Source organism: Poeciliopsis prolifica, unplaced genomic scaffold, assembly GCF_027474105.1.
Source record: "Poeciliopsis prolifica strain line A6 unplaced genomic scaffold, Auburn_PproV2 SCAFFOLD085, whole genome shotgun sequence".
In the NCBI taxonomy this organism is placed as follows: Eukaryota; Metazoa; Chordata; class Actinopteri; order Cyprinodontiformes; family Poeciliidae; genus Poeciliopsis; species Poeciliopsis prolifica.
The window spans coordinates 25,544-39,856 of record NW_026562460.1 but is presented as its reverse complement, the minus strand read 5'-3'; the positions used below and the strand labels follow the sequence as shown (position 1 = coordinate 39,856).

The 14,313-nt window shown below is 35.4% G+C and overlaps 1 protein-coding gene across 3 annotated transcripts in view; it reads right to left on the bottom strand.

Annotated features, from left to right (window-relative positions):
- The window catches only part of LOC129353169 (ribosomal RNA processing protein 1 homolog A-like), a 33,186-nt gene extending 23,992 nt beyond the window's left edge, over positions 1-9,194 (bottom strand). For all 3 annotated transcript variants that reach the window (XM_055022397.1, XM_055022398.1, XM_055022399.1), the window contains exons 1-6: positions 9,021-9,194; positions 8,420-8,502; positions 7,575-7,632; positions 7,408-7,493; positions 1,554-1,615; positions 1,352-1,481 (exon numbers count right to left, since the gene is read on the bottom strand). In XM_055022397.1, the coding sequence (XP_054878372.1) occupies positions 1,352-1,481; positions 1,554-1,615; positions 7,408-7,493; positions 7,575-7,632; positions 8,420-8,502; positions 9,021-9,147 (546 nt within the window). In that variant the 5' untranslated portion in view covers positions 9,148-9,194. The remainder of the gene's footprint in view (positions 1-1,351; positions 1,482-1,553; positions 1,616-7,407; positions 7,494-7,574; positions 7,633-8,419; positions 8,503-9,020) is intronic.
- Between the last annotated feature and the right edge of the window lie 5,119 nt (positions 9,195-14,313).

The window sequence follows — 14,313 nt, the reverse complement described above, 5'->3', positions numbered from 1 at the left end:
ACAATATAATGTCTGGACATTACATTCCAGACAATAAAATGTCTGGACATTACATTCCAGACAATATAATCTCTGGAATGTTACATTCTAACACATTATTGTAACAATATTCATACCAGTCAGCCAGAAACAGGCTGACTGGTATGGATAGTTACATACCCCAGAGGGGTCCCTGTAATCTGTGGACTCACGTTTCTTTGCTGAATTTTTCATCAAAGTAGGAATTTTTCATCAAAGTAGGAGTCAAGTTTAAAACCTGCCACGTTAGCTCTGGCTATGCAGATTTATGTGAACCGCAGGTACTTAACCTGTTGCACTTTCAGAGGTATGCGTTGAGAATAATTTCTCTTTGTGAACGAATAATTATGTGCTGTGTTTACATCTCAACACATTGTCAGCACTTGGCTCTATGTCTGCGCTGATAAAGTTTATGTATGTGGTCCCAGTTGGCCAGTGCATTGGTGGTTAAGCGGTTCCGCCTGTGGAAGAGTTTTTGCATCATGCTGGTTTTAATTTACTTTCCGGTTACAGGATGCATCAAACCATATCAAATGCTTTGACTACTTAGTCAGCCTGGAGATCAGAAAAACAAAACTCGGGCAACCAAAACAGTCTCTGTGACCCTTATTAAAAACTCAACAGATACAAAATGGAAGAGCTACTAAAGTCACTGAAATGAAATCTCCTCGTAGGAGGCCTTGAGCAGAATTTCTTCCTGCTAAGAACATCATCACCATTTGCAGCATTTCAACCTGGAAATTCTGGGAGAATGGCCTAGTTTAATTGGCCAACCTAAAAAACAATCAGTAAAAATTGCACTTTACTGACAGAGCTCAAACTCAAATAAACTCACAGTAACAGACTTTAGCAATGGTAACAAAACTAACTATGAAGATTGTTATTTGAACTTTTACAAAGTAAATTTTCCAACTCCTTAAAATCTTAAATTTAAAAGTTAAACAATTTAAAATCTTTTTTGTTGCTAAATACCATTTAGCAGCATTGCTAATAGTTAGTCATGCTGCTAACATTTAGCAATAGTCCTAATGGTATTAAAACAGTTTTAAAATATTAGCATTTATGGGAGGGCTTCTGGAGCTCCTGACATAATTTGGATTAAACAGAAGTGTAAAAACTGATATAAATTTTAATTATATTTATTTTATTTGTTGTTTATAAGACTCTATAGTTGTGAGCATAAATAGCATTTTATCATAATGTATAATTACCCAGTAATATTTTTAAATTTCTTGTCAACTTCAATACAAAAACACTGTTGGCCGCCTTAGTGAACCAACCCCTGGGCTTAGCAATTTTCTGGGGGAAACCCCCTGATTGAATTTCATCATACCTCTCCAGCACCAACAGCAGCTAGTTCTGTCATGTAAAGGTCCAAGATGTGTAACAGCAATCCAGAGGGCGTCTCGCTGTCATTTTGCAGGAGATGACACTTCAGCAGTTCCAAAAACTTCCCAATCGCACTGAGAAAAGCAGTTATTTATTTTATGCACTGTTAGACTTCTTAAATGGAAGTTTTTTTTCCAGATCCTTACCTGCTTTCCCAGTTTCTCCTTCTTAGGACGTCAAACGATTGTCGGAACACAAATCGAACCAGCTGAAGAGGGAACATTAAACATTTAGAAATGTAAATGCTTCCATTTACAATGTTGCATATCTGTGCTGTACTGATAAAACAACTTAAGATGCAAAAATTTCAGCTAAGTTTTACTTGTTCTCAATTTCAAATCATTCTCTCACCACTTAGCTCAGCATTGTGAGCATTACTTCCACGTCAACTTTTAACATTAAGTTCTAAAACTGCCTAAAGTCTTCAACAGTACTTCCTACTTCATTGTCCATCTCTTACCAAGAAGTATTAGAAAACATAAGCCCATGTTTGTGGCCATATTTTAACAGAAAGTCTTGAGTGTTATAAACATATGTATGTTTGTCACAATTAATTGTTCAAACTAATGTCAAACGTGGCAAAAAAGTGGCAAAAAAATAAATAAAATAAAAAAATCAAGGGACTTTTCAACAGCATTATAAAAAAGAAAAGGATGAACTGGAGATTTGGAGTTTATTGAAGTGTGATGTGATGAAGGAATCTGATCCAAATATCATTTAAGTTTTGATCTTCATGACTTCAGTATAGCTCGAAAAAGGCTACACAGCTGAGATTATTATGGCACCCTAAAGAAAGTAAAGTATTGTTTGCATAAGATTTTTCAGATAAAAATAAAATAAAAATAAAAACACAAAGTGCTTTTGAAAAATGCATTTAAAACATAAGAAATGCACATAAAACATCTAATTAAATGAAAAGCTTGTCTGTACAAACGGAGCTACAAATGGGTTTATAGATGAGTTTTCAAATTATCAATGGAATCGGCATATTAAAAACAATGAGAGAACTCCACAATAAGGGAGCAACAGTCTGAAGTGGCCGATTCCTACAAGTATTTTTTATGTGGCATTAACAAAAACATTGATCAGCAGACCTCAGCGCTCTGCTGAGGTTTAAGCATGTCAGAAACATACTGGAGGGCCATAAAAGTTAAAACAAGGAGTTTAAATTGGAATCTAAAATTCACTGATAAACAGCAAAGAGAAGCTAATACAGGAATTATACAAGCAATGTGATGCTTTGCAGATTTGTTAAAACAGGTCAAAACACTGTTACAATAATCCGCCCAAGAGCAATGTTTCCTTTAATTTTTTATGTATCTGGGCATACACACAAGCATCCTGAGTACACTGAGGACCACTGTGGGCATCATCAGTGTGCACGGCGTGGCCACGCACAAGTATTACACCTGTTATAAATCTGGGATCATAGAAAGTTGCATGGCTTATTAAAAGAATCAGATTACATCAGCAATTTTCATTTGTTTGCTTTTAATTTAAGTGATTTGTCCAATTAAAATAAAAATAAAAACAAAAAACATTGCTGTTCATCAGATGCATAGTATAAGTAAGAGTCCTGCTTTAGTCAGGGTGAGAAATGAGACATTGAACCTTTCAGACATAACTTTTTGTTAATATTAAAATATTCACATTTTGCACAATGAAATGTTTTTCTGTAGCTTGTGATACAATATAAATTCTTGTAAATTATTTAATTACAGTTTTTTCACATCTGCCCTTCTCATTTCTCCAGTGGTTGGACACTTTGCCCAGGTTGATGGGTCAGTCTGCTTCTCGCTTTATGTACTTGAATTCAGCATATTGACTGTTAATGGCCTCCATAATCTGTGGGCGTAGGAGAATGGCTTCATACTTCTTTGCCAGTGTACAAATGTCTGCTTATCCATAGTCAAAACTCTGAACTCAACGCTTCAATATCAAATGCAGACCATTCCTTTAATTCATGCTCTGAAAAACAAGCATCAATGTGATCACAAAGCTTTCCAATAAAAAGAATAATTACAACGGTGATGGCCCCATTGCCTCCTTGACACGGTCACTCCACTGTACACTGTACTGTTCTTCCATTTGCACAAACTCCGACAGCCATTTGATCTTAGAAGAAGTGCATTTCTTTTTTTTTTTTACTTAGGCTTGGTGAGTGGATGTCCCTCTTAGACATGATAAGGTGTTAGCTTTCACGTCTCTTACCTCCGCCGCACTATTCTTACCTGAGCGCATATCACCAAGGCACGTACACAAAACAGCATGCAATGATTGGCTGCGTAGCGAAAGTGAACCGTATCATATCTTTAGCTGGACACCTGTCACTCACTGAGTTCGATCGCAAAGTAGTACAGAAAAAAATGTTATTGGTCCATAGTCAAAACTGATGTCTGAGCTCAATGTCCAGTTTACGTTGGACTTTATTTTATGCGCTACATATGCGCTACATTTTCTTGTGGCCTGAGAATATGCAAGCAGTGCGCGACTGCGCAGGTTAGAGGGAACATTGCCCAAGAGTATACAAGCCTTGAAAATCTTCCAATTCACATCTAGACACCATTGTTCTGAGTTCAGCAACATTTCTTAGATTACCAAAACATTTTTGAGCTTGGGATGATGATGAATAGACGTGGAGCTGTCAAAAATCATAATTAGATTTCTGAATCAGACTGAACAGAAGATCCTAGGAAACTGGTGTGCTTTCTGATTTCAGAAATCTTTTGATTAGCCACCATCAGTGTTTGTGTTGTTGGAGTTCAGTTGTAAGCAGTATATTTTTAACTAATTCTTAATCTCAAACAAGCAATCAGACATAACAATTTAAAAAATTCAGACGTCTAAAAAACAGGATAACTAAGTTGTCAGCATAGGAATGACAAGAGACATGATCAAAATAGCGTATAATCTGGGCCGGGGGTTACCAACAAGGTGCCTGCAGGAACCCAGTCGCCCGAGGGGACATTGACTATCAGAGCAAGTTCTAAAAATAGCCATTCTCATTAGAGAGCACACCTTAAAAAAATATTTATTTACAATGAAGTAATAACATTTATTTATGAAATTTAAAAAAAGGAAATGATAAAATGTTTAAAATAAATTGTTTTATATATAAAAATCTTTCCTATGGTTAAAGTTCAGAACTATGCTCAGACCCCGGCAGGATATTATAGTCGGACAGGAGCGTCTGCAGCTGTACAGGTGTACATACTCTCCGTTCCTTTAGATTTTCCCTTAATTAAAAAAAGAAAAGAATAATTTCTGTAATTTTTATTATTTAACCCTTTTTACGATTAACAAAATTGTGGAGAAAAAAGTATCTTTTCTGCAAAACATCTTGTACATAGCGCATATTTGAGTGAATCTCTGGAGGTGAGCACCCAAAGACTAAATCTTATTGGTCAGTTAACTTTTGTTTATTTGCTGGCTTCGCGCATTTTCTGTAAGATAAAAATGAATGACAGCATTTTGAATCTCTCGTAATTCTAACAGCAACGTTGGGATCCCGGCGGAGCTTTTTACCGTGTGCGGTTCTGGCAGGTTGTCGGTTTATGAGCTTCTTTGACGTTTCCCGAACTGGAGAGCTGATAACTCACCTGTCAGCTGATATCTGCTGCTCTTCCTGATCATTGCGCTAAGACTGTGGGTTAAACAATTTAATCTAGCCAAAAAAGTAAAAATTAAGCAAATATTGTTGCTTCACCTTCTCGTCCTCTGGACATCTGACACCACCTGAACCTGCAATCAACAACCTCGGTTCCATGTCTTTCTTAACATCGTCTGTGATCTAGATTTGTGCTGATTTTTGCACTTTGGAGAGGTGGTTGTGCTCTGGGGGGATTGTTTTGTGCTACCCCCCGATCTGTCAGACCTTTTTTTTTTTTTGTCAACAGTCCCATCAGCTTTTCAGTTTGCGAAAACGCAAACAAAACTAATAAACAGTTTTGTTTATCAGTTTCTGGTGACCTGCCAGAAAAATGCACACTGTAAGAAGCTCAGGCAGGATCTTCAATCTACGGGAGGTTCAAACTCAACTCATTCATTTTCAGCTTACAGAAAAGCGCCAAGCCATGAAATAAACAAAAACAAACTGACAAGATTTATGCTTTGGTGTGCCTCATTTCACCCCTCCCAGACTGACACAGCTGCGTGTACAACATCTTTTGACACCAAGGATCTTTTTTCTCCACAATTTTGCCAATAGTAAAGACGGTTAGAAAATAAAACCTAAAATAACAATTCTTTTCTTTTTTTTTATCTAAATGAAAATTTCAAGGTACTTAGTGCATACAGCTGTGCAGCTGCAGAAGTTACTGCACCAATCCATACTCTCAGTCATTTGTGGGCAATTAAGAGTGACAAAGAAGAGCTCCAAAAGGTAATCAAACTTAAAACATAATAGCAATTAACTATATCTGCCATGGTAAATCATTACTGATATTTAATTGTAAACGAACCAGCGCTAGTCACTCATCATGTCGGTTCAGCCCTGCTCTCCTCATAGACACGAGTTTATATTATATTGCTTTATCATTATTTTTAGTATAATTTTTCCGGTTACACGATGCATCAAATCGTATCAAATGCTTTGTCCACTTCGTCAGCCAGAGTAAATGCGCGCAACAATCAGAAAAACTCGAACAACAAACTTGAGCAGCCAGAATAGTTTCTGTGTCCCCTTATTAAAAAGTCAGACAGTAATTGAAGAGCTACTAAAGCCATATTAGCAGCATCTCTGCGTGCAGTGCAGCGGATTTAACTCATCAAGCAGGACCGATCCAAGGCTGCATAAGGCCTTGAGCAGAATTTAATCTAGGAGCCCCTCTTCCAGCTAAAAACATCAACACCTCTAACAGCTTCTCTTTTAGATTTAATCTGGGAGAAGGGGAGTAGTTTAATTGGCCAACCTAAAAAGCAGTAAGTTATAAATGCAGTTTACTAATTTGTATTTGTGAACAAACAGAGCTCAAACTCAAAGATTAAACTCACAGCATAAGATTGCTATGGCAACAAAAACAATCTAACTATAAATATTGTTCTTTGATCTTTTACAAAGTAAACTTACCAGTTTATTAACATCTTAAATTTAAATGTTAAACAATTTCAAATATTTTAATCTATGTATGCTGAAACCATTAAATCAAATTTAGCAACATTGAAAATGTCAATAAACAAATGTTACATTTATTGATTTGTGGTCCTGTATTAAAATATTAGCATTTATTGGCCCCCTGAATACCTGGGAGGCCTTATGGAGCTGCTGATTTAATTTGGATTAAACAGAAGTGCAAATAATTTATATTAATTTTTACTGTATTTTTTTGATTAGTTGTTTCTAAGACTAGGTGTGGGTTGAAATAGCGTTTCACTGAAAATGTTTTCCCGTAACATATAATTATCCATCAATACTTTTACTTTTCCTATCAACTTAACATCTTCTAATAAAAAAACACAGTGGACTGCCAGTGGGCCGCCTCGGTTCCCCGACCACTGGGAAACCTTAGCAAGTTTTCTGGGGGAAACCCTGATGTATTACTGTTATAAAGACTGAGCTAAAAAAAATGTACGTCTGTATCAAACAAGTAACCCTTTGTGTTACTCTGTACCTGTGAAGTAGCTCCCAGTTTCAAAAAGGTTGGTGACCCCTGATCTGGGCTGAAGAAGTCATATACAATAAAACCAGGATTGAGTCAATAACAAATTCCTGGGGTAAATCATATGACAGATTTGATGAGTCAGACATTATTTGATTGATGTAGACCCTGAAGGAGCTGTCTGAAAGGTAGGATGTGAACCATTGAAGGAAAACGCCAGTGAATCCACAGTAAGTTGATTTACCTAACTGTGGATTTACCTACAATTAGGTAAACTCTACTTATCAATATAACATAATCAACTGTGTCAAAAGCAGAGATAAAGCAAAACCCAAAAGCTTCTCCTTGGGTTCTGGAAGAGTGGTCAGTAAATGATCTCAGTTCTATTGCAAAGAGAACAAACCTGGTAGAACTTGTCCATCCGCAGCCGATCGATCCCAGTCCACTCTCGTTTCAGCGTCTGCAAGAAGCTCTCCAGGTACATGAGCTCTGCAGAGAAATAGACTGTTAGCCAGACAGGAGTTCTATGGTTCAACTGTCATCACTTTGAAATGGTGCACCAGAACTCACGTTTATCCAGATCATGGAAGTTGTGAATGAGGCTAGAGATCTGACTGGACAGCTCCTCCTTAGGAAGCAACAGTGAAAATGTACTAAATATGACTGGAGCAAATAAAACCATGAGCTAATGAACTAAAACCATTTGAATGATAGTATTAACTAGACTGAGATGATACATAGTGGTTTGAATCCATTGGGTCACTGGTAATAACTTGCAACGCTTCATTTACACACAAACTTATTCAAACAAAGAAAAATCAAGATTTTACATAAACATAAAAAATACACAAAACTATTTTCTTCTTCTGTTTCTGCTTTAGATCAATTAGATTTACGTCAATTATTCCTTTGTGCCAAGAGCCAGAAATATCACATTGAATAAAATGTCTTCAAGGTCAAATGTTTGCAGACATCAACATTACTCCACCTTTAAGCTATCAAAGAATGCCAGATTATGCCGTATTAGTTTTGTAAGCTTCTGATATCATTTGAGTTAAATGGGGGACCAGGTAGATGAATTTTAAGGCAACACCTCAAACACACCACCGCCTTGTGTGTAATCATGGCAAGCATCAGGACTGTGTTTCATCCATGGGTACAACTTCTGAAGCAGACACATTCATTGTTTATGCAGGTATTTACGGTACGGCGCTTTAAGAATGTCCAGTTCTTGTACCATTTATTGGAGAATGAAGCTGTGTCGCAGAGTTATGTGGATTAACCCCACAATAAAAACTAAAGAAAACACTCTTCAGCATATTGAAAAATGAATAAGCTTCTTATCTCAATAAGTTTCAAGATGAAACCTGAAAGGATGTGACTAGGAAATTAACCTGATACACATGCACACACACCTGTAGCAGAGCTTTGTCCTGCATCCACAGGCAGTAGAAGAGGCCCTTCCACAACTTGAGAAGTTCACCTCCTGTGAATCCGCCTGAAAAGCAGACACAGCATCACTTAACCCAGAGATCAGGACAGCTACAGGTCAGTCTGAATTTTGAGATTAACTCATGCCCTTCGAAATCTGTGACTCTTACTGAAAATAATCCTATCAAGTGTAGATCAAGGTGCCCAACTCTGTCCTCCAACTTTTAGATGCATCCCTGCTCAAACACACACCTGTATAAAATGTCGAACTCCTTCATAGTTAAGTTCTTCGGAGGCCTATTAAGCCATTCATTTGGTTCTGTAGGTTGAAGAAGCAGCTAAGAGTTTCAGGATAGTAGCTCTGATGGTCTGGACCAGGGCAAAGTCACACATTAGCTAGGCTAAAACTTGTTTTATCGTCAGGAAGAGCCCAAGTTATAATAATTGTTGCTAAAATCTGATCATTACCGTGTGAGAACTGCGGGGCCACTGTCTGTCTATAGCTCCCTCCATATGAGAGCCCCCGGGTACGTCCTTATGGAGAACGAGACCCGAAGGAGGGGGTGTCCAGCTTAGTTAGCCTACCTGCGGCTTTAAGTGAACGAGCGCTGATGTATTTCCGTAGTTTCTTCATCGCTTTGATTCGGACGGTCTTCTCATTGGAGGCTAACCTCTGGGCCAGTTGGATCTCCAGCTCCTGAACCGCTGCCATGCTCTCACGTGGATTCTACTCTCTCTTCACACGTTTTCTCTTGCGGCGCGAGACTATGACGTTTTTCTTCTTCTTCTTTTCTATTAAGGTGGATCACAAGCAATTTTGAGGTGTATACCGCCACCTCCTGTACATGGGTATGAGCAAAACTACTTTACAGCCATTAAATTCTGTTTTTTTAAATTTGATATTCTGAAGATAAATACATTTCCGTAATCTGTAAATATTACGGAAGTCAAAAATGCACCACAGTGTTTCCTTCCTATTTCCCAATATTCCTTTAAGACTCCTTTCCTCTCCTGTCTTTCTAACCATTCTTCTCAGTCTCTCCCTTTAATGCCACAATCTTTACATTTATCATTATTTCCCCCCAAAACTAAACATAAAATGTAATTTTGTATTTTATATATACTCCTTTCTTTTTTATCTTTTGGAAATAGAATCCAAACAAGGGCGGGGCGATGGCAGGATGTGGTGAATTAGGACATACTACGCACTCAAACCCTCCAACATTCACATATATACATTTGTCAATGATTAAGACACCTTACAATAATTCCGACCGTTTATTATTCTTTATGCATATTTTATAGTTTAATAATATTAATCAGCTATACTTCCCCAAGTCATTCCGTAATCCCTTTGTTTTTCTTTCATCTTTGACTGCAAGTTACTCAAGATACTTGAACAATTTACAATACATGGTTAAACATTACATATGAAAACATTCTTTAGCTAAAAAAGTGAAAATAAAGTGTTAATGTGGAAAATATCTGAAAAATTTCTAAACATTTGTTAGTAAAAGAAGTATCAGTGTAAATAGAATCTTTTTTTGGTCTCGGACACATGAAAACTGCTCTGTGTTTCGTGAACAGAAAACTATGTACGACCAAAAAAGCTTTATCTCAGTGAAATAAGTCAAAAATGCACCACAGTGTAATTTTCAGCAAAATCTTGAAATTTTCAGCTTTATAATCTTTGAAACAGCATAGAAATACTGAGAAGCAGTATATTTTGGTGGTTTGAAAAAATCCTGTGTTTCATGAACATGAAACTACGTATGACCAAAAAACTTTCTCTCAGTTAAAGAAGTCAAAAATGCACAAAAGTTTAAATTTCAGAAAAATCTTGAAATTTCATCTTTATAATCTTTAAAACGGCATGAAAATACTGAGAAGAAGTATATTTTCGTGGTATGAACAATTATTGTGTTTTTTCTAAAACAAAACTATCTAAGAACAAAAACGCTTTATCTCAGTGAAAGAAGTCAAAAAAGCAAAAATGTTTAAATTTCTGCAAAACCTTGAAATTTCAGCTTTATAATCTTTGCAACAGAATAGAAAAACTGAGAAGCAGTATATCTTGGTGGATTGAAAAATTCCTGTGTTTCAAGAACACAAAACTATGTATGACCAAAAAACCTTTATCTCAGTGAATTAAGTCAAAAATGCACCACTGTGTAATTTTCAGCAAAATCTTGTAATGTAAGCTTTATAATCTTTGAAACAGCTTATCAATACTGAGAAGTATATTTTTGTGGTTTTAACAATTCCTGTTTTATTAACATAAAACTTTCCAAGACCAAAAAAGCTTTATCACAGAGAAATAAGTCAAGAAAGCACCAATGTGTATTTTTCTGAAAATTCATGAAAGTTCAGCTTCATAATCTTTGAAAGAGCATAGAAGTACTGATAAGCAGTATATTTTAGTGTTTTGAACAATTCCAGTGTTGATCTCAGTGAAAGAAGTCAAAAATAAGACTAAGACGAAAAAAGCTTTCTCTCAGTGAAATAAGTCAAAAATGCACCACTGTGTAATTTTCTGCAAATTCATGAAAGTTCAGCTTATAATCTTTGAAACAGCATAGAAGTACTGAGAAGCAGTATTTTAGTGTTTTGAACAATTCCAGTGTTGATCTCAGTGAAAGAAGTCAAAAATAAGACTAAGACGAAAAAAGCTTTCTCTCAGTGAAATAAGTCAAAAATGCACCACTGTGTAATTTTCTGCAAATTCATGAAAGTTCAGCTTATAATCTTTGAAACAGCTTAGAAGTACTGAGAAGCATATATTTTAGTGTTTTGAACAATTCCAGTGTTGATCTCAGTGAAAGAAGTCAAAAATAAGACTAAGACGAAAAAAGCTTTCTCTCAGTGAAATAAGTCAAAATGGACCACTGTGTAATTTTCTGCAAATTCATGAAAGTTCAGCTTCATAATCTTTGAAACAGCTTAGAAGTACTGAGAATCAGTAAATTTTAGTGTTTTGAACAATTCCAGTGTTGATCTCAGTGAAAGAAGTCAAAAATACAGTAAGACGAAAAAAGCTTTCTCTCAGTGAAATAAGTCAAAAATGCACCACTCTGTAATTTCTGCAAATTCATGAAAGTTCAGCTTCATAATCTTTGAAACAGCTTAGAAGTTCTGAAGCAGTAATTTTAGTGTTTTGAACAATTCCATTGTTGATCTCAGTGAAAGAAGTCAAAAATAAGACTAAGACGAAAAAAGCTTTCTCTCAGTGAAATAAGTCAAAATGGACCACTGTGTAATTTTCTGCAAATTCATGAAAGTTCAGCTTCATAATCTTTGAAACAGCTTAGAAGTACTTAGAAGCAGTAAATTTTAGTGTTTTGAACAATTCCAGTGTTGATCTCAGTGAAAGAAGTCAAAATAAGACTAAGACGAAAAAAGCTTTCTCTCAGTGAAATAAGTCAAAAATGCACCACTGTGTAATTTTCTGCAAATTATGAAAGTTCAGCTTCATAATCTTTGAAACAGCTTAGAAGTACTGAGAAGCAGTATATTTTAGTGTTTTGAACAATTCCAGTGTTGATCTCAGTGAAAGAAGTCAAAAATAAGACTAAGACGAAAAAAGCTTTCTCTCAGTGAAATAAGTCAAAAATGCACCACTGTGTAATTTTTGCAAATTCATGAAAGTTCAGCTTCATAATCTTTGAAACAGCTTAGAAGTACTGAGAAGCAGTATATTTTAGTGTTTTGAACAATTCCAGTGTTGATCTCAGTGAAAGAAGTCAAAAATAACACTAGACGAAAAAAGCTTTCTCTCAGTGAAATAAGTCAAAAATGCACCACTGTGTAATTTTCTGCAAATTCATGAAAGTTCAGCTTTATAATCTTTGAAACAGCTTAGAAGTACTGAGAAGCAGTATATTTTAGTGTTTTGAACAATTCCAGTGTTGATCTCAGTGAAAGAAGTCAAAAATAAGACTAAGACGAAAAAAGCTTTCTCTCAGTGAAATAAGTCAAAAATGGACCACTGTGTAATTTTCTACAAATTCATGAAAGTTCAGCTTCATAATCTTTGAAACAGCTTAGAAGTACTGAGAAGCAGTAAATTTTAGTGTTTGAACAATTCAGTGTTGATCTCAGTGAAAGAAGTAAAAATAAGACTAAGACGAAAAAAGCTTTCTCTCAGTGAAATAAGTCAAAAATGCACCACTGTGTAATTCTGCAATTCATGAAAGTTCAGCTTCATAATCTTTGAAACAGCTTAGAAGTACTGAGAAGCAGTACATTTTAGTGTTTTGAACAATTCCAGTGTTGATCTCAGTAAAAAAAGTCAAAAATAAGACTAAGACGAAAAAAGCTTTCTCTCAGTGAAATAAGTCAAAAATGGACCACTGTGTAATTTTCTGCAAATTCATGAAAGTTCAGCTTTATAATCTTTGAAACAGCATAGAAGTACTGAGAAGCAGTATATTTTAGTGTTTTGAACAATTCCAGTGTTGATCTCAGTGAAAGAAGTCAAAAATAAGACTAAGACGAAAAAAGCTTTCTCTCAGTGAAATAAGTCAAAAATGCACCACTGTGTAATTTTCTGCAAATTCATGAAAGTTCAGCTTTATAATCTTTGAAACAGCATAGAAGTACTGAGAAGCAGTATATTTTAGTGTTTTGAACAATTCCAGTGTTGATCTCAGTGAAAGAAGTCAAAAATAAGACTAAGACGAAAAAGCTTTCTCTCAGTGAAATAAGTCAAAAATGCACCACTGTGTAATTTTCTGCAAATTCATGAAAGTTCAGCTTCATAATCTTTGAAACAGCTTAGAAGTACTGAGAAGCAGTATATTTTAGTGTTTTGAACAATTCCAGTGTTGATCTCAGTAAAAGAAGTCAAAAATAAGACTAAGACGAAAAAAGCTTTCTCTCAGTGAAATAAGTCAAAAATGCACCATTGTGTAATTTCTGCAAAGATTATGAAGTTCAGCTTCATAATCTTTGAAACAGCTTAGAAGTACTGAGAAGTATAATTTAGTGTTTTGAACAATTCCAGTGCTGATCTCAGTAAAAGAAGTCAAAAATAAGACTAAGACGAAAAAAGCTTTCTCAGTGAAATAAGTCAAAAATGCACCACTGTGTAATTTTCTGCAAATTCATGAAAGTTCAGCTTCATAATCTTTGAAACAGCTTAGAAGTACTGAGAAGCAGTATATTTTAGTGTTTTGAACAATTCCAGTGTTGATCTCAGTGAAAGAAGTCAAAAATAAGACTAAGACGAAAAAAGCTTTCTCTCAGTGAAATAAGTCAAAAAGACCACTGTGTAATTTTCTGCAAATTCATGAAAGTTCAGCTTTATAATCTTTGAAACAGCTTAGAAGTACTGAGAAGCAGTATATTTTAGTGTTTGAACAATTCCAGTGTTGATCTCAGTGAAAGAAGTCAAAAATAAGACTAAGACGAAAAAAATTTTCTCTCAGTGAAATAAGTCAAAAATGCACCACTGTGTAGTTTTCTGCAAATTCATGAAAGTTCAGCTTCATAATCTTTGAAACAGCTTAGAAGTACTGAGAAGCAGTATATTTTAGTGTTTTGAACAATTCCAGTGTGAGCTCAGTGAAAGAAGTCAAAAATAAGACTAAGACGAAAAAAGCTTTCTCTCAGTGAAATAAGTCAAAAATGCACCACTGTGTAATTTCTGCAAATTCATGAAAGTTCAGCTTCATAATCTTTGAAACAGCTTAGAAGTACTGAGAAGCAGTATATTTTAGTGTTTTGAACAATTCCAGTGTTGATCTCAGTGAAAGAAGTCAAAAATAGACTAAGACGAAAAAAGCTTTCTCTCAGTGAAATAAGTCAAAAATACACCACTGTGTAATTTTCTGCAAATTCATGAAAGTTCAGCTTCATAATCTTTGAAACAGCTTAGAAG